At 36.6% G+C, this 26805-nt stretch overlaps 1 protein-coding gene across 1 annotated transcript in view; it reads left to right on the top strand.

Moving 5' to 3' along the window:
• The window catches only part of LOC149532757 (Nuclear transport factor 2 (NTF2) family protein), a 38880-nt gene extending 13935 nt beyond the window's left edge, over nt 1–24945 (top strand). The window contains exon 2 of the mRNA XM_089806729.1: nt 24184–24945. Within this exon, the coding sequence (XP_089662855.1) occupies nt 24184–24761 (578 nt within the window). The 3' untranslated portion in view covers nt 24762–24945. The remainder of the gene's footprint in view (nt 1–24183) is intronic.
• Nucleotides 24946–26805: the final 1860 nt, after the last annotated feature.

The raw sequence follows: 26805 nt of genomic DNA, 5'->3' as shown, positions 1-26805 counted from the left end.
TTGCCTCCATTTTGAATGCTTGATCCAACAGACCTCTTTTGCGGGTAATAACTTCTACTTCATCATCCTCCTCTCCCACTTCCAAGAATCGATGCTTGGAGAATGCAACATGATCAGTGGGCACATTCACTTTGCTCTTTGTAGATGAAGGTTTCTACAAACTTTGTTTTGATTTGCTCACTAAACAATCAGCAGCCTCTCATTCTTCTATGAATCTAGCTAACTGTGCATCGCTCAACCTTTTTCCGTCTTCACTTCCCTTGCACAATGCTATTCCTTTACCAGTAGGGCCCATAAAATGAGCTTTGACCCGAGAATATGAGCTGTTGAATGGTTTACTATGATGTATATTGCATCTCCAAATGTATGACCCACCTCCAAAAACCTATGATGATCTTATGGTGTGTCTCCATAATGGAGATGCCACATCAATATTGAAGTTATCACTTCGTTCTTGCTCTGCTGCTGAACTTTTACTATTAGTAGTGGCCATTCTTGTACAATAGAAACTCTGAATCTAATAAGAAAATAGAAAAAAATAACCTAGAAATGTTTAAAAAAACTTCTTCATTTCTTTACAAAAAAAAAAAAATCTTGAAAAATTTCTTCTAAAACCTGAAAAATTCATGAAGAACAAAAAAAAATACTCAAAAAACTCATGAAATGGTTTGAATGCTTACCTTAGATGCTTATTCGTCCTTTGTGGAAGCTCAATAGACACCTTAGGAATGATCCTCTTCAAAACTAATGACCTTGCTTTCAAAATTCCACAATGGAGACAAAATGAGAAGAGAGCCTAGCTGAAAACAAAATGAGAAGAATGGGCAATGAACCGTTTTAGGGTTGTGAGGCAAATAGAAGGAAAAAAGAATACTAAAAAATCATTTTGAGCACATGTTTTTAAGTCACTTAAGTGACTGGACGTTGGAAACAGTTGGATGCTCACAGGATGCGCCCGGATGCTCTCCGGAGCACCCCGCACACATCCGCAAGAGACAATGCCGCTTCCTGGCAGCATCCACCACGCCTCCAGACGCATCCATGCACCAATGTGCATCCGCATTCGCACCCCCTCTTGGGCCGACGCATTGGTAACTTAGTTAAAAATTAGTACATAGTATGCAGCTTCTGCACTATAGGTTTTCAAACAATTTGACTCAACTTTTCCTTCAATCTTGTGATTCTGAGTTCCCTAACCTGTGTGCACAAACTTCTGAAACTACAAATAAATTAATAATAGAACAATAAAACTGAAGTCCGAAATCTGATGTTTGTTGTAAGCAAAATATGGATGCCACAAGGTCATAAAAAAAATCATTAACTTGCCTTTCCAAAATAAAACAAAATAATCCTAGTTTTGGATTGTTTTTCATCACAAAACAAACATGCAAAAATAAGTCAGATGCCTATAATTTCGGCAAAAGAAATTTGATGCCTAATAAAGTCTGCAGACTTCTCAGAATAGACACACTCTGCTGCCTATACTAGAGCCAATAACTAATTTGTCTATTTTAGACAGTCTTCTGCCATTAATAGAGCTAATTATCGTGTGTCAAATGTGTGACCACTTCTATAAACCCTTATATCCAAGATATCCAATGAATTACGAGTCTTAGAAGGTGGCTTATAGCTTCCTATCCATAGCGTGCAAGAATCATGTAGATAAAGATGGTGGCTCTCAAATGAACCCAATAAGCAAGATCCCTACAAGGTGCACTATAGAATGAAAGATTCAAGTAGATATCAAGCAGGAGAGTGCAAGTATCCAAGATGTCCATGATGAATGCAAATGCAAAGTAATCTAAGATGAGATGCAAGATAAAGAAAACTAAGCTAAATGATAATGCAATATCTCAATTAGTGCTCAAGAAATCAAATGACAAAGTAACAATATCACCTTATTAGCACAAATCAAGATGGTCTATCATGGATGCAAGATGAGAGCCCCCAAGATTGCAAAGTCACCAAGATGCAAGAAGATTCCAAAAAGTAAAGTGACAACATAACAATAGCTCCGAGTAGATTCATCTAAGATGAGAGAATGAGGAGAGAGCCTCCTTTTAAAGAGAAGTGGACAGTAAAGATCCAAGAGTAAGAGACAAAAGAAATAGTGGAGATTAAGTATTGGTTGATCCATTTGCACACGTCTCTCAAGAGGCAAAATGAGTGGTTAAGATTAAGAGGCAAAACAATGAGTGGATGAAATAAAGAGGCAAAAACTTTCTTGAAAGGTCAAAAGATTCCACTCATTGAAAAGTGCACTTTAAGCGGAGGGATTTTCTTTTTCTTTTAATTTAATTATTTTTAGTTTAAAAAAGTGATTTTTGTGTGCACTTAGGATAAAGGACATTTTATTATTTAATTAAAAGGGAGCATGTTCTTTTAATTAAATAAACATAGGATAAAGTGGTCAAACTTTAGGATAAATTTAAATAAATGATTATGTGATAATTTGATCAAGATTATTTAATTACTTAATGCAAAATTAATTTTAGAGAAATGGTCTAGTATTTTAATTTAATTTTTCAGAAATGGGGCTTATAGTTTATTAGACCAAAATTGGGTGATTACATTTGCCACTCTTTGAGTCAGTGTGCGAGCAAGCACATTGAGTCAAAGAATGAATGATGATGTCAAATAGTTGATAAGAGATTTGACTCCGAGCTTGATCGAACAAAGTGCAGTGAGATAACTAACTCCGAACTAGCTGTGAACGAAGATTAGGAAGGTTGGTTGAGAACCCAATGGAATGAGAATCAAAGAGATAATCTTGAGTGTCCAGTTTAATGTGAAGCAATGAAATTGAACATTAGGACAAGGTTGATAAGACAATAGTAGAACTGATGCAATTCGATGATAACTGATATGTCCAAGAGCATCTGCCTTAAGTGCAGAAAGGTTTGAAGAATCCTAACTTGATATGAAGCAATAAAGCTGAGATGCCGCTAGCGATGATAGCATAACATAATCAATTTGCAGCTTTGAAAGAATAATGATAGATTATTCCTGCCCCCTCGAGATTGAAATCGAAATGATATAGAGAAGATGCAGAAGTTGAGATATATTGGTTCCCCCAAGATAAGGTATGGTTCAAGATGATTGATAAGCGATTCAAAAAGCATAGAACCGAGTTTGACCACCAAGTGATGAGAATGAGCCCCAATTTGACTAAGTTTGACCAGAAAGGTACAACATTAAAATTAGATCAAAGCAAGTCATGATGTAGAAATCAGAAAGATTTTGCCTCAAAAGATGAATAGATAAGACTCAAAAGAGCAGACAACTACGCTAAAGAAGAAGGAAGTTAAGTCACAATTTTGATTAGTAATATGACTCTGAATTTCAATTTCAATCTTGAAAATGAATCTAGGACATTGAAATTAGGTAAGAGTACAAGTTTTGCAAAAATTTGAGATAGCTGAAAATAATTTAAAAGCTTAACATTTGGATAGATTAGATATGATGGAAAGATGAAAGATTAAAGGATGATAAAGAGATGCTTGAGAGGGAAGAAATGAAGATGATCAAGCAGTTGATTGCAAAAGGATAATGACCAAAGTTGTTTGATAATGATGATACAAAGTCTCTCTACTCACCCAATGCAAAATATAAAGACTAAGATGTAACCTAAAATAAAAAATGCAAGTAGACAACGCTAGGATTTGTAATGGGTCCTCAATTTCATCATCGAGCCTTATTAAGGGACATTGCAAGATCATACAAGCATCACTAGAGCAAGCACTACTATGAAGATATGAATATGATCTATATCAAATAAGATGTAGGGAACTAATGCATGTATCAAAGACATAAACGTCAAGATGACATAAACACAGCTAAGAAGATGACTTAGGTTAAGTTTCAAGTTAATTTTGCAAGAGTATGCTAGCATCAAGACATAGATGTCGAGATGGCCATAAGCACAGCCTTGTAGAAACAAATGCAATTTAACAGTCAAGGACGTAATTCTCACTCACCTAAGTGTCTAAATGAATTAGGCAAGGTATAATGTGACATTTCCAACCAAGAGGAGGCACTTATCATAGACACCCGATGCACTAGGGCAAATAGGATCATCAAAACTACACCCACAAGCAAAAGACAGAGAAAATATGCCCCTTGTCCTCTAATCAAGTGACATCCCGAATAGGTCAAGGAGAGAACATCAACGAAAATCATCAATAACAGACAAAGAAAATATCATTAAGCATAACTCAGTGATTTTAGTTTAAATGTGGTGTAAAGATTGTCATTGATATTTCTAAGACTTGTGCTTGCAAGTGAGATATATCACACAACTTAACTATTAGCAAAGTGTAGGTTCCAGGTAAAGTATGTAATAAGTGTTGAGAAACACTCGATGTCCAAAAAGGGTAGTGTTGAGAAGCACCGTTGGGGTGATGTTTAGAAACATCAGTGTGTCCTAGAGACAAGAGATGGCACATAACTGCTCCCTAGACCTAAACGGAGTCCAATCTCAAACTATAGAGTGTGAGGGCAGATAGTGGAAATCAAGTGATTCATGGCCAAAGCCACAAGTTGATAGATGAAAGTGCAACTACAAGTAGTGCATTTTTCTAGGCTTTCGCCACTTGGTAGGATTTTGTTTTTTGAAAATTATATATATATACATATGATCTTTTTTTTTTGGAGATACATCAAAGTGCCTATATGCCAAGTTTTCACTAAGATGATCATTTTTTCAAGACATTTTAGGATTTTTTTAGGATCATATTTGATTTTTTTTGAATTTTTTGAATAATTTAGAGATAACTAGCTCTCAAGCAAGATCGCATTGTTTTGTCCAAGTGTCTAGCAAGGTGTAGGATATATGATGGATTAGCAAATTGTTGGATAAGATGAATAGGCAATGATGTATAAAGTAGAATGATAGTGATCCTCAAGGACTATCTCCTCAAGATTACCCAAGCTAGGGAAAAGGGTAAAACAGTCATAGGAAGCATGTTTTTGGAAATGTACTGGAAGTCAATGAGCAAGATAACATATAGGGTAATGAACTGATGTCATGAACGCATGCAATCTCAAAGAGAATGGACAAGTCAAGAGGTGTAATGTCCCTTTGTTGGCTAACTTGAGAGTTCGGAACAATTACCTTGATTTTTATTGTTTTCAATGAGAATCATAATATATGATACCACTTATATAATTATTAATGTATTGATAATCATAATAGTTCAAAGGACAATATAATTATGCATATATTATCACTTTGGTGCAGGTGTTTCTTATCAATGCCACTGCTATCTTGAATGGATAATTTGACAAATGCTAAGTGAAATGATCATGCATTGTAATGATCTTTACAATCTTTGTTAGGTCAAGTTGAGTGTGCACGATGATCTTGTGCTCACAAGCTTTCTCTCATTTAGGAATGGAAGATTTAGTAAAAAATCTTAATTGCTTATTGCTATAGTGATTGAATAACAATTCTGATATAGACCAATATATGCAATGTAGATATGGACAATATTGCTTATAACAAAATATTCTTATTTGTGGCTTATATTTTTAAACCCGCGAGTATATTTGATAGGGTTATTTTTAATCTTGGCCTTGAATAATCCAATAAAGATGTACACGTGCCTATTGGATGATATAGGCTTCTCTGTTTGTGGACAACACTACTTCCTTTGCTTGTTGATGACAAATATATTGTCTTTGTTTCTCTCTTCTTCTTATCACTGACTATAATCTATTTGATTGTGCTTGGACAACGATGAAAATTCTTTTTGACGTGGATGGCTTTATACAATGATGTCACGCTCTTGATTAGTATCCATATGTAAAAAAATATTCCCCCCCCCCGAATTCAGATAGAGTATCTTCTTATATTCTACCATGATGGAACGATCAGTCACGTCTCACGTCCATCTGCGTTTGTCATCGTACCCCTTAAGTTATCAAAGAACTCAACTAATCTTTTCTAATAATAATCATATTCTTAAGATTATGCTAACAGTGATATATATATTTTTAATTAATCAATAGTATTCAACTGTTCAAATATAAAGTTGGGGCTAACACTAATGATTGGTTTCTTTAATAATCAATGCCCTCCTCATTATCGGTGGTGGTCAAAGATGCGAATTCCTTAATTCGTTGAATGTATCTTCTTGATTGTGACATGTCTTCTAATAATTTGCGTTCAAGATCATCGGTCACTATTTCCTATTTGATTAATACCAATAATATTGTTATACATTGATTATTAATTCTTAACAATGGATAGCTTGGTGGGGACCACCATTATCCAAGGTTAGTATAATAATTTGGTATCTTAAATGCTGCCAAGAGGCATGTTTAGGTGTCGTGTTTATTGAGAGTTTGTAATGTCCTATCCTATCGAAGTCCTCTGTATCATGACATGATATTGGCAGATATCACTACAACTATATGAATATGAAATTATCTTTTTAATTGATCTGATTTCATTTGTATATTATGATTTAATATTACATTATAATAAAATTATATTCATATTATAATCAAATAATTGATATGTAATATTACATCAATAATTAATTGAATATTATTATTATTTTAATTATTATATATATTATTTAATTTAATTTATTTACTATTTATTTATTGTATTTTACTCTTTATTATTAGATTTTAATTTAGAAGGTGGGGATATCACAGTCCATCCCACCCAAAATTGCTTGTCCTCAAGCAATCCAAATTCTCGATGTATTCAATCCCATGATCCTGAAACAAAAATTTCCATCTTGAAGTTAGAACAACAATATAAATTGAAAAATCGTAATATTTCATTGAAAATATCAAGAATAAAGAAACAACTTATCTTAGTATTCCCACTCTTCTTGTTATGCGTTTCCTTGTATCACTCCTCTTTAACTGTGCATTTATTTCTTTCTTTTTCCGTCTTTCCTTTAGGCCTTGATGGGTATCCCTTTAGGATTACCCCCCTTTATAGTACTTAGGTGAGATTATATCTCATCCCACGATCTCTATAATAATTTCTCTGTAGTTGTAATGGCCCTTGCCAATAGGCCACTAATAACCACTAATACTGAACTGTGAAATTTCATCAAGCACTTGATATGCTACCTAAATACTGTGCTGAAAGTAAAATGCTGAATAAAAGAAATTGTTGTGCAACAAATCTACTCAAATAGCTGATGTAAAATAGTGCCAATATATTCATTCAATGATAACCAAATGCTTTTACATATGATATGCGATTTTCAACTCAAAGCATTACAACATGGCACGTTACAAACAAACCCTTATTGGCTGAATGCAACTGAGAACTTCTTGCAACTACAAACTGAAATGAAAGAACTTGGATTGAGCAAATGCTGGAGACTGAATGCTGAAGACAAAATGACGAAAATGCAACTCCAACCTGCCCTCAGACTTGCTGATTGTACCTTGCTGATTGTACAGCCTGTAGGTACAATCGTACATGTACGGACTGGTATGACACTTGGCAAAAATAGATATTGGGCTAAAGGGTGCCGAAAATGGTATAGAAATAATCGCCAGGCTCCAAGGAAAATTCTCCCAAAAAATAAAAATCAAACTCCCAGCCAACAGTGAGATATGAGCAAAAATATATGTCCAGGCTGAAAATCGAACCTTGCTGGAAATGTCTAAAAGTAAATACCAAATAAGCCCAACTTGAAGTAGCTGAATACCACTTCCATAGTGCAACCCTTCAAAGGATATTTCACCTCCTCAATTATGCAAATCCTTAGGAGACTCCGTTCCTAATGATCAAATGACAATTTGCAGACCAAGATGGCGCTACAATTGCTCAAAGAGAAAAGTAGTGTAAACTCAAGTCTTGGGATCTCCAAATGAGAGGCCAAACACTCTATTTATTTACTTTTCTAAGAAGCCACTAAGAACTTCTAGAAGTATCCATAAAATATTCTTATGAAATCCCTTTGTAATGCACTTTTATATAAAAAGTAACTTTATGAAATAAAAAGTGCAACTCAACTCAAAATTATAATATTTTGGCTCTGCATAACACATAAAATCAAAATATGCTAAACCCCATCTCTCTCCAAGAGCAAATAAGACCATCCAATCCCCAAATAATCATCAGAATGATTCTCACCAAAATCATCTGCCTATGAGAGTCCATGATAGGCAAATTCGCTGAAAAATAACATGTCACTAAAAAGGGGACATGACAGTCTGCCCCTCCTGAAATTGCTTGCCCTCAAGCAATCTCAAAGCTGGATGTGGCAAAATATCTTCTCTCTCCCATGTGGCATCCGGGTAAATCTCTCCACTTCACCAAGTACTCTCTGATAGTCGTCCTATGGAGCTGCTTCTCTTTGCTGTCAATGATGCACTTAGGAACAAGAACCAATTTCCCTTCATCATCCAATGGAGGAAGAACTGCTGATGGCATAACATGCTGACCCAACGCCTTCTTGAGCTGTGACACATGGAAAACATTGTGCATCCTGCTATCTGTTGGAAGCTCAAGCTCATAAAGCCATCTCACCTATCCCCCTGATAATCCTGAAAGGGCTATAGTATCTAGGCTTAAGCTTCTCTGACCCCCTCTTCCTGAGAGTAGACTGTCGGTAAGGCTGCAGCATGAGGTAAACCATGTCACCAACCTCAAAACTCCTCTCTGTCCTCTTTTGATCTGCATACTGCTTATGCTGATTCTGTGCTCTGGCAATATTATCTCTGAGAGCATCAACAATGTCCTTGCTCTCCTGAAGCAAATCCCTAGCACGAGGAACTCTAACATCACTAATAAGCAAATCAACAAAGCTCGGTGCATTATAGCCATATAGTGCTCCGAAAGGAGTCATCTGTATAGACATGTGATAGGTAGTATTATAGCAATACTCACATCAATAAATCCATCTAACCCATGCTTTCTGCTGACCAGCCACGTAGTTCCTCGAATATCCCTCTACCCACTTATTTACTATCTCTGTTTGCCCATCAGTCTGCGGGTGGTAACTAGTGCTAGGTGTGAGCTCAGTGCCACATAAACGAAACACCTCCTGCCAAAAATGGCTCAAGAACCTGCTGTCCCTGTCACTCACTATGCTCCGGGGTATCCCATGTAGTTTGAAAATCTCCCTGAAAAAGGCTTCAGCCACCTGCACTGCCGTGTAAGTGGTAGTGATGGGAAAGAAGTGTGCATACTTTGTCAACCTGTCTACCACCACATAGATGCAATCTCGCCCTTGGGCCTTAGGCAAGCCCGTAATGAAATCCATGGATATACACTCCCACATCCTGTCAGGAATGGGAAGTGGTTGTAGGAGGTCTGCTGGAAAGGTGTGCTCTTGTTTGTTCTGCTGACAAACAGGACACTCTCTAACATACTGCAACACATCTGCCTTGAGCCCCTTCCATGTGAACCGCTCCCGTACCTGCCTGTACGTTTTGAAGTATCTAGGATGTCCAGCTGTAGGTGAATCATGAAGTGCTCTTATAACAATACGCTTCACCTTCGATCTTGGGACTAAGAATATCCTGTTCTTGTAGATAATCAAATTATCCACAAGTGTATACCTGGTATCGACAACTGTCCCATCAATAATCCCGGATGCTCATGAATCTCTAGCATACTCAGCAATGATCAAGTGCCTCCAATCCTCTGATATCTGAATCATATCACTGAGATGTGGTCTACGTGACAATGCATCTGCTACCACATTTTGAGTTCCTTTCACATAGGAGATGTCAAAATCATAAGCTTGCAGTTTAATAACCCACTTTTGCTGCTTGTCATTGAGATCTCTCTGTCCAAGGAAATGTCTCAAACTATTGTGGTTAGTTTTAATGCAAAACTTACCACCCACCAGATACTGCTTGAATTTAGCCAATGCATGCATAATAGCCAACATCTCCTTGTCATATATACTAAATGATCTTTCTGGCCCACGGAGCTTCCTGCTCTCAAATGCAATGGGGTGCTTGTCCTGCATCAAAACAACACCAATACTCTCTCCAGATGCATCACACTGAAGCTCAAATGGCTTCGAGAAGTCGGACAATGCTAACATAGGGCATGTAGTCATGATCTCCTTGAATCTCTCAAAGCAAGCTTGTGCCTCAAGTGTCCAAACAAAGGCTCCCTTCTTCAACAAATCTGTCATAGGAGCTGCATGATGTGAATACCCACAAACAAATCTGCGGTAGAAACCACACAACCCAAGAAATCCTCTCAACTGTGTTAGGTTCTCTGGAGTAGGCCAATCCACAATAGCACGGATCTTATCAGGATCCACCCTTACTCCCTCTGCACTAATGATGTGACCCAAATACAATAGCTCTGTCATGCCCAAATCACATTTGGACTCCTTGGCGTACAAGGATTCCGACTGCAGGATCCCCAAAACTGTTTCCAAGTGCTCCATGTGCTCCTGTCAAGTCCGATTGTAAATCAGAATATCATCAAAGAAGATTAACACATACTTCCTCAACTAGTGACGGAAGACCCTGTTCATGGTGGACTGAAAAGTAGCTGGCGCATTGGTCAGCCCAAATGGCATGACCACAAACTCAAAGTGCCCACAATGACATCTAAAGGCAGTCTTCTCAATAGCCTGCTCTCTAACTCTGATCTGATGGTAGCCGGATCTCAAATCAATCTTCGTGAAGTAACATGCATCGTGAAGCTCATCAATCAACTCATCAATCTGTGGAATGGGGTACCTGTTCTTGATTGTCCTTTTGTTCAGCGCCCTATAATCAATGCACATCCTCAATGAACCATCCTTTTTCTTCACCAACACAACCAAAGAAGCAAAAGGAGACTTGCTAGCCCTAATGTGACCCATTGCAAGAAGCTCCTTGATGGTTTTCTCGATCTCATCCTTGAGCCTCTTGGGATGCCTGTATGGTGTAATCATCACGGGTTTAGCACCCTCCTTCAACTCAATGATGTGCTCAATACCTCTGTCTGGTGGTCTGCTAGGTGGGATGTCACTGAAGACTCTGTTATACTTCACTCTCAACCTTTGTATGTCTGGATGATACTCTGTCTTATGCCATCCCTCCTGTGTAGGCATGAGAGTACATACGGTTGCCCACTTAATGTCATCATGTTTGGCTAACCTCTTTAGCCGTCTGAAGGAAATAATCCTGATGTCTCCATTCCTGATGGCTCTCAAAATGTGTTGCTTCCCATTCACTTCAAACTTAATCTCCATGTCCTTCAATCTGAAGGTGACCTATTCCAATGAGTGCAACCACTTCATCCCAAGAACAATATCCAGATCACCCATGTTGACAACCTAGTAGTTCGCCTTGAACTCATAGTTGTTCAGGCGTAAGGGCAAATTTCTAACCATCCTGTTACACTTAAGAGTGTAACCATCAGCAACCTGTACTCGTAGTCCCTCAAACTCCTCAGTCATAATACCACAACGTTCAACAAAACGTGCATCAATGAAATTGTGTGTAGCACCTGTATCAACCAAAGTAATAACTCTCTGCCTTGCTAGAACACCACGTAGCCTAAAAGATCCGTCCTACTGAATGCTAGACAAGTGTGCCTCTTGTAAGTGCAACTCGGGCTCCTCCTTAGTCTTTGGAGCTTCTGCTTCTGTCTCGGGCCCTACATTACTATGATCAACCTCATGTCCAGAATTATCAGAATCTTAACCCTTGTAGTAAGCCCACATAACCCTGTTGGCCTTCCCCTTAGGCCTCATAGGACAATCACGATCTCTGTCATAGGGACCCTTGCGGAAGGAACATAGCTTCTTCCTGTGCAAGTCATTCAGTGTCTCCATATCCAAAGGTGTACTAGTGTCACCTTTTTTGCCCTTGTTTTTATCAAACTTCTTATTGTCCTTGAATGAAGAAGTGCTCCTAGAGGTGAACTTGCTGGAGGGTGCTGTAAGCTCCATTCTCCGTGCCTTCCTCATAGCCTTCTGTAATGAAGGGGGATCGAATGCCTTGATCCACCCCTCTAGAGGTTCAGACAACCCCTCTGTAAATAGTATAACCAACCCCCTCTCGGACACATCCTGCACCATCATTGATAATCTCTGAAACTCACTGATGTAGACCTCCAAACTGTCTGTCTATCTCAGCTGTGCAAGATCACGGAAGAAGACCTCTTGGTCTTTCTTATCAAAGTGCTCTACCAATCTATCCACAAAATTCTGATAGGATGTCACCTGATTATGCTGCAATGTAACCATACCATGTGACCACCAATCATGTGCTGCGCCCTCTAAATGCAAAGTGGCATACTTGATAGCATTCGTCTCTGACATAGGCCTCAATGCTAGGAATGTATCTAACTTATGGATCTAGGCTTGTGCTGTCATCTGTCCACTGCCGTCGAAAGATGGTAAGGTGAGCTTGCTAGCAGCTCGCTGCAACTCACTGTCCTGACCTCCTCTAGGCCTCCAATTCTGTTTGCTACTCCTCATGTGCTCTCTTCTCTGACTCAGGTAGCGATCAAAATTCAGCAACTCATGAACATGTGGAGGTAGTGTCTGCCATTCTGCATCTGCAGCTCGAAGATCATCTTGAAAGTCCTCTGGCATATCATCCTCTACTGCCTCCTAGGTCACCTCTCTAAGGAATGTAGGACGTGTAGGCCTGTCTGCAGTCCATGACCTGTGCCTAGGAACACCCTGTGAACTTGCTACACTCCTATTATCCTGCTCTGGTATCCCCCTACCATGTTCCTGATTCCTCAGCTGAGCAACTCTCTCCATCATAGTAGTCAATGCATGTATAGACTGAACTATCTCTTGCTGTCCAGTAGACATAGCCGAGAAGAAGTTTCTAGCCTCATCATCATCAGTCTTGGGGACGCTAGGTGGACTCTGTGACTGTCTTTCACCCATAGTAAGTATATCTCTGAATGCCTGCTCACCCTCAGGTGCTGCTCTCTTGCGTGTATAATAGTTGTGATACCCAAAAGTTGAAGGATGCATAAAGATTCTTTACCCAACAGGATGGCAAGAACACCGCTCTGATACCACTGTAATGGCCCTTGCCAATAGGCCACTAATAATCACTAATGTTGAACTGTGAAATTTTGTCAAGCACTTGACATGCTAGCTAAATACACTGCTGAAAGTAAAATGCTGAATAAAGGAAATTGTTGTGCAACAAATCTACTCAAATAGCTGATGTAAAATAGTGCCAATATATTCATTCAATGATAACCAAATGCTTTTACATATGATATGCGATTTTCAACTCAAAGCATTACAACATGGCACATTACAAACAAACCCTTACTGGCTAAATGCAACTGAGAATTTCTTGCAACTACAAACTGAAATGAAAGAACCTGGATTGAGCAAATGCTGGAGATTGAATGCTGAAGATGAAATGATGAAAATGCAACTCCAACCTGCCCTTAGACTTGCTGACCGTACGACTTGCAGGTACAACTGTGCATGTACGGACTAGTATGACACCTGGAAAAAATAGATACTGGGCTGAAAGGTGCCGAAAATGGTATAGAAATAATCACGAGGCTCCAAGAAAAATTCTCCCAAAAAATAAAAATCAAACTTCTAGTCAACAGTGAGATATGAGCAAAAATGTATGTCCAGGCTGAAAATCGAACCCTGCTAGAAATGTCTAAATACCAAATAAGCCCAACTTGAAGTAGCTGAATACCACTTTCATAGTGCAACCCTTCAAAGGATATTTCACCTCCTCAATTATGCAAATCCTTAGGAGATTCCGTTCCTAATGATCAAATGACACTCTGCAGACCAAGATGGCGCCACAATTGCTCAAAGAGAAAAGTAGTGTAAAATCAAGTCTTGGGATCTCCAAATGAGAGGCCAAACACTCTATTTATTTACTTTTCTAAGAAGCCACTAAGAACTTCTAGAAGTATCCATAAAATATTCTTATGAAATCCCTTTGTAATGCACTTTTATATAAAAAGTAACTTTATAAAATATAAAGTGCAACTCAACTCAAAATTATAATATTTTGCCTTGCATAACACATAAAATAAAAATGTGATAAACCCCACCTCTCTCCAATCCCCAAATAATCATCAGAATGACTCTCACCAAAATCATCTGCCTACGAGAGTCCATGATAGGCAAATTCACTGAAAAATAACGTGTCATTAAAAAGGGGACATGACAGTAGTGGGGTGCCTTAGCAGTTCTCCCATAACCACAGTGTAGTAGGGTTCCCTACTTCCCTTTACTATCACTATGATAGGGTGCTCTCAGTGGTTCTCCCTCAACTAATTCATGCAATAGGGTGTTCTAGTTGTTCTCCCTTAATTACAGAGCAATAGGGTGTCTTGACCACGGTTCTCCCTACATACCACTGCAGTAGGGTGCCCTAGCTATTCTCCCTTAATTGCCCTCTTAGGAAAGGTGCTAACAATAGGGTGTCATGAGCAGTTCTCCCTTAATTGCCACTCTTTCCTTTTATTTAAATTAAATATTAAAGTTCTATTAATAATCATAAAAATATGTACATATATGTATTGTTTGATATTTACATTTCCTAAGTCAAACTTTTTCAAAGCTTCAATGATTCTCTATTCTAATATCCTCTCTTAATCACCATTCACACTTTTGTTTGAAGTCTCTTCATTAATTATTTCATGTGTTGCTTCAATTCTATGGAGTTGACTTTTCTTGTCACACTTATGTTCAGGTTCCCAAGGGCATCTGCATCTGAAACATATGCCTTTCTTCAATGTATCATCTTTTTGCTTTTGGGCTTCCTTACTCAAGCATTAGTGTCCTCTGCTACATTTTGCTTTGCAGAAATAACATTCTTTCTTTCTTTGGTCTTTGTGCGAGTCTTCATTTCTATGCTCTGTTTTTGTCAAGAAATTCTTAGAGCTTTCTTTTGATGAATTTGATTCTACCATTTTCGCTTTTCTAATGGCTTCTTCCAAGTTTTGTGGTTCATGCGGTTTAATAGAGTGCTTGGTGGAGTCTTCTAATCCTTCTATAAATACGAGTCTCTTTTGGGAAAGGTCCGGAACCATAACTGACAACTCTTGAAATTTGCGAGCATAGTCTTCCACTATTCCAGTTTGTTTGAGTTGATTAGTTCTTGGAAATACCATTCAATGTCCTTATCATCAAACCTATTCATGAACTTTTGGAAGAATTCTTCATAGGATTTAATATCTTTATGTCCCAATGAGATACACCCATGGGTCCACCAATCATGTGCTGCTCCCTCTAGATGCACTATAGCAAATTGCAAGGCATCTTCTTCTGTCATGGGATTTAGAATAAAAAATGTGTTTAATTTTTCTAACCATTGATGCGGTGTAATCTTTTCTGAACCATCAAAATGTGGAAGCTCAATTTTGTTAATTTTATGTTTGAGTTCTTCATTTACCGTCCTTCTAGACGTCTCCCTTCGTTTATCTTCACAAAATTCTCTGAATGATATCACTTCTCTAATGTTAGGCTCTAGAGAAGCATATGCCCTCGCAATATCTTCCGTACTAGTTAAGGGTTGCTCAACCCCTTCCTCCTCTTGTAGATTTACTCTTCTAGGTAGGAATGTAGGTTGGGGCAGGCTGGAGTTTGAAGTTACATTATTATTTTCAGAATGGATTAAATTAGTTTCTCTTCCTATGTTAGGTTGACTTATCAAATTATTGATCGAGTTTCCCATGTTTTGTAATGCTTGTAGGAGGGCTTGATTTGACTTCTCCATTTGATTCAATATAGTTTGGTTGGTCTGGTGGGTTTGCTCCATATATGTTCTCACTTCATTAGCCAAGTCGTTCATTGTAGTTCTATTGGTCCTTCTCTCGTATGTTTCCATAAGCCTTTACTCACAGGATGGTAGGATTATGCTCTAATACCACTGTAATGTCCCTTTGTTGGCTAACTTGAGAGTTCAGAACAATTACCTAGATTTTTATTGTTTTCAATGAGAATCATAATATATGATACCACTTATATAATTATTAATGTATTGATAATGATACTAGTTCAAAGGACAATATAAATATGCATATATTATCACTTCGGTGCAGGTGGTTCTTATCAATGCCACTGCTATCTTGAATGGATAATTTGACAAATGCTAAGTGAAATGATCATGCATTGTAATGATCTTTACAATCTTTGTTAGGTCAAATTGAGTGTGCAAGATGATCTTGTGCTCACAAGCTTTCTCTCATTTAGGAATGGAAGATTTAGTAAAAAATCTTAATTGCTTATTGCTATAGTGATTGAATAACAATTTTGATACAGACCAATATATGCAATGTAGATATGGACAATGTTGCTTATAACAAAATATTCTTATTTGTGGCTTATAGTTGTAAATCCGCGAGTATATTTGATAGGGTTATTTTTAATCTTGGCCTTGAATAATCCAATAAGGATGTACATGTGCCTATTGGATGATATAGGCTTCTCAATTTGTGGACTAGACTACTTCCTTTGCTTGTTGATGAGAAATATATTGTCTTCATTTCTCTCTTCTTATCATTGACTATAATCTATTTGATTATGCTTGGACAACGCTGAAAATTCTTTTTGATGTGGATGGCTTTATACAATGATGTCACGCTCCTGATTAGTATCCGTATGTAAAAAAATATTTTTCTCCCCGAATTCAAATAGAGTATCTTGTTATATTCTGCCATGATGGAACGATCAGTCATGTCTCACGTCCATCTGCATTTGTCATCGTACCCCTTGAGTTATCAAAGAACTCAACTAATCTTTTCTAATAATAATCATATTCTTAAGATTATGCTAACAGTGATATATATATTTTTAATTAATCAATAGTATTCAACTGTTCAAATATAAAGTTGGGGCTAACACTAATGATTGGTTTCTTTAATAATCAATGCCCTCCTTGTTATCGGTGGTGCTCAAAGATGCAAATTCCTTAATTCGTTGAATGTATCTTCTTTATTGTGACATGTCTTCTAATAATTTGCGTTCAAGATCATCAGTCACTGTTTCCTATTTGATTATCGCCAATAATATTGTTATACGTAATTAATTCTTAACGATGGATAGCTTGGTGGGGACCATCATTATCTAAGGTTAGTATAATAATTTGGTATCTTAAATGCTGCCAAGAGGCATGTTTAGGTGTCGTGTTTATTGAGAGTTTGTAATGTCCCGTCCTATCAAAGTCCTCTATATCATGACATGATATTGGCAGATATCACTACAACTATATGAATATGAAATTATCTTTTTAATTGATCTGATTTCATTTGTATATTATGATTTAATATTACATTATAATTAAATTATATTCATATTATAATCAAATAATTGATATGTAATATTACATCAATAATTAATTAAATATTATTATTATTTTAATTATTATATATATTATTTAATTTAATCTATTTACTATTTATTTATTGTATTTTATTCTTTATTATTAGATTTTAATTTAGAAGGTGGGGATATCACAAGAGGCTTCTAAGAACCATGTTTTTCTTTTTCTTTCGATCAAGACCAAGGGGTCAACTGGATAAGATAATGATAGGATAGAACAATAAGGATAAAGCTTATCATGGAGGCTATGAGTGATTGAATTGGGATAAGAAAGATCATGATAGGGTAGCTAATGTATAAGATAGCCAATGCTCATGGATAGTTCAACACAAGATCAAAGGTGAAAAAGGGATAGTTGGATGATGGATGATTACACATGATGCATGTTCGCTAGGTTTTCATCATGGTACTTGTCCAAGGCGCCATAAGAAGTGGTTTTCACCATAGGACAAATTGATATCTCTCACCCTTTGCTATCAAGGTGTTTGTTTACCACGTTTCACCAAGGCACTTTTTCATTTCTTTTTCCTTCTTGTTTCTTTTTAAATTTTTTGAAGTATTTAGAAGGAATTCAAACCTTTATCTATTTAGATAATGCTCCTCTTGAAAGGATATGTCATGATAGGTCAAGGCCATTGAAATGTATGCTCAAAGATGATAGGGTGATGGAAGGGAGATGATAGAGAAAATAAAGGTATATGGAGGATAAGGTTCTATGCTTTAGACAAGATAAATGGGATGGAAGGATAGAAGGAGGACGAATAGTGGATTAGGGTATTGAAAGGATTGTTGAAGGGTAGATGGAAAAGTAGGCAATATCAACATTGACACACACCTTGAAGGGTGGTGGGATGATAGAGGAATCATGGATGAAATAGCTTGAGGTTTTGATGTATGAGGTGGTAGAGGATGTTTAGAAGAAGGTGGAGTGGAAGACTTTGGAAGATTGACTGTCAACTTTGATTTGTTTTTAATATCCAAGTCTTTTAAGAGAGGTTTTGGAATCCATATAGCTTTCGATTTTTCTTTTCCTTTTGATACTTTAGGATGCATTTCTTCAATGATGGATTTAGGAATCCATATTTGCTTTGATTCACTCTTTGGTTAGTGGACCTTTGTGGTCTCTCGAATATTTTTTCTTTGTATTCACATGTCAATTAGATAGTACATAGTCATCTTCATATTAAAATGGATTCTTGTATTTCTTCCTTTTATGTTATACATCCAAATTGCTTCCAAAAGACTTAGGATTTGTGGATGGATAAGGCTGATATTGCAGGTTTAGATTGATGAGTGGATGGAAATTTGTCAAGGATGGATGTCTATGTTGATCTTGAGGTATGATAGAAGAAGTGGATGATGAGCTAAGAGTGAAAGTTATGGGAGATGGGGGAATATAAGGACCCAATATGGATGGAAGCTGTGAAGGTTTTACCTTTGATGGAGGGATATAGCGTCCCAAGATGGATGGAAGGTTTGAAGGTTTTAGCTTTGATGCATAAGGACCAAGGATGGATTTGGAAGATGCAAAGGTGGATAGGAATATCAAGATCTTTAGAGTGAGCATTATGGCCAAGTCCACCATTAGACTTATGAATAGCTTTGGTAGGAGCAATATCTTTGATAGGATCAGCTAGAGCTTGGGGGTATTTATTCTTATGGAAAGGATCAGGAAGAATGACGGATTTTTCGGGTGGATATGGAGAAGTATTACAAGAGAACGAGGGGATACTTTGATCTTGACAAGTGTCTTTGGATAGCATAGGAAGAGCACTTCTCTCTTGATTTTCAATAAGCTCACTTGAAATGGTGGAAGTGATATCTTGATCTTGCTTGGGAGGGGGACAAGACATAGGACATGGAGGGATATTGTGTTCTTGAGATGGAGGGATGACATCTTGAATGAGATGAAAGGGTTCTTGATCTTGATCTTTCTTGACATCTGTTTCCTTATTTTTTTGACAGTCCTCTTGACATGAAGACAATTCTAAGGACAAGGAAGTATCTTGGGTTTGCATGATGGATTCATGAAGAGCTAATGAAGGACAGCTTTGAGTAGCCATGATAGAACATGAAGGTCTGGTATCTTTGGTTTGAGAAGCATTGAAAAGATTTGCTGCCAGGTACAACTTAGCTTGGGTTTCTTTTAGAGGTAGCCCTTGAGGGTATGCATAGTTAGTATGAAAAGCATTAGGTTCTCTATTTGATGGATTCATGTTGGAAAGCTTTGACGTTTTAGGAGATGCACTAGTGTCAGGAGAAGTGGAGGCTACAAGAGAACCACTACTAGACATAGGTTCATCAATATGATCTTGCTCAAGAGTATTATCTTCATCACATGAGTACGTAGAAGTTGCAACAACAACTAACCCATAACCAATAAGATCTTTAATCTTATGTGTCAATTCCATACAATTTGGAAGTGCTATGTTCATTATGTCGATGATAGGTACAATAGATTTCCAAGTATGGATTTCCATATGAGGTAGGTTTTGGCTATGTGATGAGTTTATTATCAAGAAGTGTGTGCAAAACTATGCCATAAGAATCTTCCAAACAAGTAAAAGTCCTCTCTAAAGTATGACTTGGCTCTTCTTGTTGTTCATCAAGTGAATAGGTTGCATCCATGTCTTTATAATAATCTTTGTCAAAGATAGGTTCATCATGAGATTGTGACATAGGCTCATTAAAGGAGGTATCACTTTTTCTTTATGACATTTTCAGGGTATTTTCAATTGATCAAGGAATTCATCTACATCCTTGTACACCTTGATTTTGGTAGAGAGGTAGAGCTCTTGGACCTAGCAGAAGAAGATGATCGATGTGGAGAGATATAGCATTTGGATTTAGCAGAAGAAGATGAATGTTTTGGAGAAATAGAGCTTTTAGACCTAGGTGTAGAGGATGAATTGTTCTTTGGAGAAGATGAACAACTGTTTGACTCATGTGCATATAGAGAACTCAAGGTCCACCCATGTGATAGTGTTTCGTTTTCCTCTTCCAGTTCTTCGAATTTAGATTGCAAGTCTTGAAATCTCTTTACGAGATCAAGAAAATCAGGATCATTTAAACTTGGTTGAGGTTTAGTAGCAAAATATTTGAATCTCATGGTTTTGAATGATTTGTCAAGCATGAAGGACAATACAAGAAGTTGGTAGGAGAACTAAAGTGTTCTTGATTTCCAAACAAGGTAAGCAAAAGGTACATTTGTCCAAGTGAAAGTGTAAAAGCAATGATAACTACGAAATGCCCAAGTTGAGGGTAGACGCCCAAGGTATGAGACTCCAGAACAAGCAAGATATAAGATAACTTGCTACAAGGTGCCCAAGTTGAGGGTAGACACCCAAGGTATGATGCTTGCAAACAAGCAAAGATAAGCCAAGATGATCAAGAGATGATGAAGAGAGTGGACAGGTGGTACAATTTACTAATCAAGCATTTGCAGTCAAGTAACTCAAGCTCACCTTTCAGCAAAAGGAAGTCCTAACTTGTTGTGACAAGACGAAAGGACAAAAAAAGATAAGATAACAATGAAAAAGCTATGTTGGCAACGTTTAAGCTCAGTTTGGAAAGTTTGAACCCAAAGCATCGTTTGGCTTATTGTAATAGTTGATTGTTTTGGACATTTTGACTTGGAGGAAAACATTTTGAACTTTTTTTGGAGCTTTTTTCGACATTTTATGATATTTTTGAATTAAAAAAGTACAAAACACACAATGAAATCATGCAAAAGGTAAAATTCCTAAGGCTCAATGTGAGTGATATGCCCCTTTTGGTTTCAAGTGGGGAAGGTTTAAACATTCAAGCACATCAAACTCTTTGGGGTTTTGCTAAGATTGAAAATATCTCTACTTCCAAGAGGCCTGTCTTTAGATTCAAGCCCCACTGTTAATACTCTGTCAGAACACGGGAGTTGAGGTCGTCCCTTAGAGTGATTACCTCTCTAGGCAGGCCTTGGAAAAGGCAAGATCCCTTATTTATGTTCCCCTCAAACTCCTTAACAAGGATGCAAGAAGAAAACATAAATAATAAAATCTTGGGGATTAAGACAAAGGAGTTCACTTTAAGCCCAAATCCAAAGGAATGATTAATTTTAAGCCCTTTTTTCAATGTTGGGAAGAAAGACCAAACAAGTTGACAAAAATAAAGAAATGATTTGATGATGAAAAAGAGGATGATGATCACTTTTTACAATGCAAGTAATAAGGTTTGGAACATATGCACCTTGATTTCACGCTTTCCAATTTTTTTCATATTTTGCTCCTTTGACCCACTATGATGAGCTCCAAGTTGCCTTTACAAACTCTAATCAAGTGTGTGAAATCATGAAAAAATTTGATGATTAAAAGAAAATACATTGAAATAGTTGACTCCACATGAAATAAAAACTCACAATTGACTGATTTCTTTGTGCAAATAAAGTGCAAGCTAACCATTAAATTTTTATTTATTTTTGGACCTAGTCAACCAGATGGGATTTGTTTGATATGATTTTGGCCCCAAAAATGAAAATGCAAAGAAGAGACCTATACTAAGAATAGACAGTCTTCTGCCAATAATTGAGCTAATAATTAACTTTAAGGCTAGTGCCTAAAGTCAGCAGTTTTGACTTCTAGAAATAGAGCCTAAAGACAACACTTGTCTGGACATTCAAGTTCTGCTCACACACATTCTACTGCTGCTGTAGGGTTCTTTCGCCAATAATTGAGCTAATAATTAACTTTAAGGCTAGTGCCTAAAGTCAGCAGTTTTGACTTCTAGAAATAGAGCCTAAAGACAACACTTGTCTGGACATTCAAGTTCTGCTCACACACATTCTACTGCTGCTGTAGGGTTCTTTCGTGTTCTGAACACTCCCCTTTTGCTGCAGTATTATGTATTTTTGTGTCATGTACATGCATGTGCACATCCTGCTTTTGTGCCCAGCAACTTCGGTTGAGGGACAAAAATCAAACCCAACTCTTTTAGGATTTCAAACTTCTTAGAGGGACTTTGTCCAAGTGTCTGTGCTTTTCTGAAGGAACTTAGTGAAGAATTATAACTTCTGTTTTTTGTCTGAGAAGATGAGAATGAACACCAATATGCTTGGAGTGATCATGAATTGCTAGATTTTCAGAGAGATTCAACTCTGTTTGCCACAATAAATTATTCAATCTTCAATGTCTAATTAGTAAGTTCTGCTGTCAACTTGCATAACCTGATAGCTTCATAACTTCCAAGAGAAGTTGCTATCCTCTATACCTAGATATTAACAAGATTTGCATTCAACTTGCAAAGCCTGATAGCTTCACAACTATCAGAAGAAGTTGCTATCATCTATACCTATACATTTTCATCAGCTGGTTGGGAAAGTTGACAAAACTTTCCATTCGTAGCATTTTAAAATTTTTTTTTATAGAGATACCTAATAATTAGTAGAAAAATCTAGCAGTTCTGTTTGAATTTAAAAGCTGACTCAGTTTAAGGACTTCTTTCTTTTCTTCTTACTATTGATTATAAATTCTTATATGAGCTGTGTTTTCATGATCCCATTGCATCTATCCTTCTACGGTTTTGCCCTGTCAGTCTCAAGTCTGATAACAAATTCATTTTTCAGGGAAAGAAGCTTAGGTATGATTGGTGAAAGAAAAAGCTGATTCTAATGCTTAATTAATTCTTGTTAGCTCTGTTGTGTACCTCGAGCTTACAAACTGTAAAGAGTGCTGCCTATTCAATAAAAGCCTTATCTACATTAGAAGACAAACAGCACAAGTTGAGCTGTCAAAATGAAAACTCACTATGGTGGTTTTTCTCCATGTCTCTTAATGAATTTTGGTTTGCTATTTCTACGCATTGCTGAAACTTAACAAACTTTACATAAAATATGAGCACACAGGGCAGTCCCAAATTAGCACCATCACATCAACCAAAAAGGTTTAGACTCTGGACACCAGCAAGATAACCAGAGTACAGCCTGGTAGCAACTATTGAGCTACAGAGTGAAAAGAAAGAAAAACCACTAATTGTCTTCAACAAGCCCAAAATTCGGAGGAAAGATTAAAATATTTATCTAATACAGGTTTAAGGATCTCATTTGCATATAACAGTAAATTTTCAGCCAGGAAACAACCATCTAATTATGACTATCAGCCGAAATGATCTCAGCTTCACGAAAAACAAAAACCTCAATAATTCTGTCATTTTTCCTTTTTAGAGTGGCCTTAGCTTCTGAATATTGAACAAGGGCATTATCTACATCACAACCCAGAACATTTCTTTAAGGGAGGGGCTTGCCAGTTTTATATTGGGAGCATTTTAAATGAAAATATCTGCTACTATGTATACATACTTTTTGACACCAAATCTTTCTTCATGAGTTCTAATCACATATGAATGTGTCCTTTGCCTTTTCTGAAATCCGTGGAAAATTGATTGCCAAGGAATGAAACACCAAATTAAGTTGTATATTTTTAGTTGTATAAATTTTGTTAACAACTTTTGTGTCATGTCTATTTTTATCTAAGCAAAAGCATGTATGGCAACACTGGGAGATGTGTTTTGTGAGACTTGAGGGAATCTTTGTTAGCGAACACTTCATAGCAGATGTATATTCTAAATATTAATGAGTTTCCTCAGATTTGGTATGAGAGCTTATTTGTTTTTGCTGGCTAAACTTATTATAATGGATTATGCCTGCAGTTCAACTATTTTACATTGAAGCACTGATGCATTATTATCTGCAGTTGTACTCTCATATCCAAACTTCTGTGCTTTTATATCCTTGCAACAATATGTAAATAATAAATATCTGTAGTTGTCCTGTCATATGTAAACTTCTGCTATTTCACATCTAAGCAACGTGTAAATATCTGCAGTTGTACTTTTGCATCCAAACTTAACCAATTGCCCCTATTTTGTGTGGATCAATCCAGTGCAGTTCCCAGGAATAAGCTTCACTGCCCCTCATATGTGCAATGCTTCAAAGATTTGGGAAGAGACTTAGAAGGTCCTACAGGAATTGAGAATTTAATATATGATGAGCAGTCTCTGGAGATAGAACTCAAAAAGGCCATTGAGGCAGAGAACTACCCACAAGCTGCAAAATTCCGCGATCAGCTCCAGATGTTACAGGAAGATAACAGAGCAGGAATTCTTTCAGCTAATGCAAGGTTTTATAAAGCATTTGAAAAGGGCGATTTGAGTGCCATGCGGAGGATTTGGTCCAAGGGGGAGAATGTTCACTGTATCCATCCTGGGGCTGGTTGTATTTCTGGCTACGATCTAGTAATGCAAAGCTGGGAATTGACTCTAGGTCCTGAGCTAGATCTCCCTCTTCAAATTGATATACAAAATGTGGAACTACACATTAAAGGAAACCTTGGTTTTCTTACCTGTATGGAGCTTGTTCGAACTAGTGGTGATAACTGGGGCAAACAAGTGGCTACAAATATTTTTGAAAAGGTAGATAGAAACTGGTACATTTGTCTTCATCATGCATCACATATCGCCCCATAAAATTGCAATAAGCTTTTTTACACTCAGATAAATTTTATCAATTTCCAAATGCTATTGAAAAGATGCATGCAAATTTGTGCACCTGCTCGTCATGCTTCATAGGTTGGCTGCTAAAATTTTCTACATTTTATATTGTTATGGTTTGATGTCAGCCATCGATTATTGGCCATTCCTTCGATTTGTATATTTGCCTTTGGTCTCTAGTATTTGCACTATGATTGGTTATTTTACAGGTAAATAACACCAAATTTAACTTTTGAAACTGACAATTAAATTATTGCCAATAGAACCACTAATTTGCAAACGTACAGAAACATCCATGTGCATATAATTTGTTTTTCTCATTTTAATAGTACTTCAGAAACTGTTACTTCCACAAATATGAATATCAAGTGGAAAAAACATTTTTATTTTTTGCATCCATGGACTTGCTTGAAAGGGTGTATATTAAAATGATCAATTATTTCAACAGAAATAACAGAGAGAACTTCAACAATTACATGAGACAGGGTCTGCAACTGAATGTATAGTTCTATAGGCTCATTGATTCTGATATCATGTTAGAGCTTCTTGGAAATGAAAAAGATGCACAAATGACACCATTGAATCAACATTCTGCAGTTGCGTTTTATGTCAGTAGGTTTTGTCGCCCTTCCACCAAATTCTGCTAGATGAGACCAAGGACACATGAATGCACAGCATTTAGGAAATATATTAGCTTTGAAAATTTGTTTTATTTGAATGACATAAGCATTCTATATGGTTAGTTCCGGAGGCATTTGATGGATCAATGTCTTATGGAGTAGCCATGCAGGTAGATCCAAAAACAATTTAGTGATTGTATTATAGGGCTTTTTGTTGATGTCAGTGTATTCATATGCTATGTGCTGTAGGTTATATGGATAATTCTCTAGCTGAACTAATAAACATTGTTCTGATTGTTGCATCTGTCTGATACTGCAATATCTAAGAAAAACTGATATCTGTTTTTCTCAATGAGTAAATGTCAATATTCTATAATTGGGGAATCAAAGTACACTAAATGGGCAGATACATGACCACACCTTGAAAGTCAAATGGAGCTAAGCCCAGAACAAAATTTTAAACACAGCTGTTAGCAGCGAGAGCTGTCTGGCAATGATATATGTTTGACTGAAATGCATATGAAAATTTTAATTAAAATATATAGCATTACACTGTAGCCGAAATTGGTTTATGCCAAGGATATGCCAGGAATTCAAAGAAACAATAGCTAGAGGTTTGACAATAGACCATATTGACATGATTACTGCTTGCATCCTCTATGTAAATTAGTTAGAACAAGGAATAGACCATTAAAACAGCCTCGACTATTCCTTGATTCAGTTCAGTTTAACTTGTATTAGCTTGATGGGTGAGGAGCTAGGTATACAAAATAGTTTCTCATTTCTCTACAGATGTGTATGGTGGTTTAAAAAAATCTAGCCGAATCAAAGTTTTAAAACCAATCGGCAGCTTTCACCTCGCATTACCTTTGAAACAACCAACTTTTATTATTATTTATTTTTATTTAGTTATGCATTCATGTTAGTGCTAATATGACATTAATTTGATCAATCAAATCAAAGAATTTAAAAGTTTATATGCAACTTACAATGTGTATATCTACTTTTCATTTTTCCTTATTTTATAAATGACATTTTTTAGTTATTCTATTGGTCCATACTATTTTTGGTAGGGAGAAAAATCAATTTTACTTAACAAAAATTCACATATCTTTTCCAATAATGATGTCATGCATTAATGATAGCTTTATCTTTTTCACAATTGGGACAAATTGATTAGAGTTTCCAAAAATAATTATTTTCTCTTCCACCTCACTACCTAAGACATAAATGCATGTCTAATCAACAATAATAACTAAATCATTTTTCTTGCCAAAAATTGTAAATATATCAATCTATTATTTTTAACATCTTGTGAGTTTAAGTTTATTTAAAATCTTACTTAAAAATTAATTATCATGTCATTTTAAAATACATTTATTTAATTTTTTCATCACAAT

The sequence above is a fragment of the Cupressus sempervirens genome, chromosome 10 (genome assembly GCF_028749045.1).
Source record: "Cupressus sempervirens isolate cs-2001-9-10 chromosome 10, ASM2874904v1, whole genome shotgun sequence".
In the NCBI taxonomy this organism is placed as follows: domain Eukaryota; kingdom Viridiplantae; phylum Streptophyta; class Pinopsida; order Cupressales; family Cupressaceae; genus Cupressus; species Cupressus sempervirens.
Note: the sequence above shows the minus strand (reverse complement) of the source record. Positions and strands in the feature narration are given on the sequence as shown.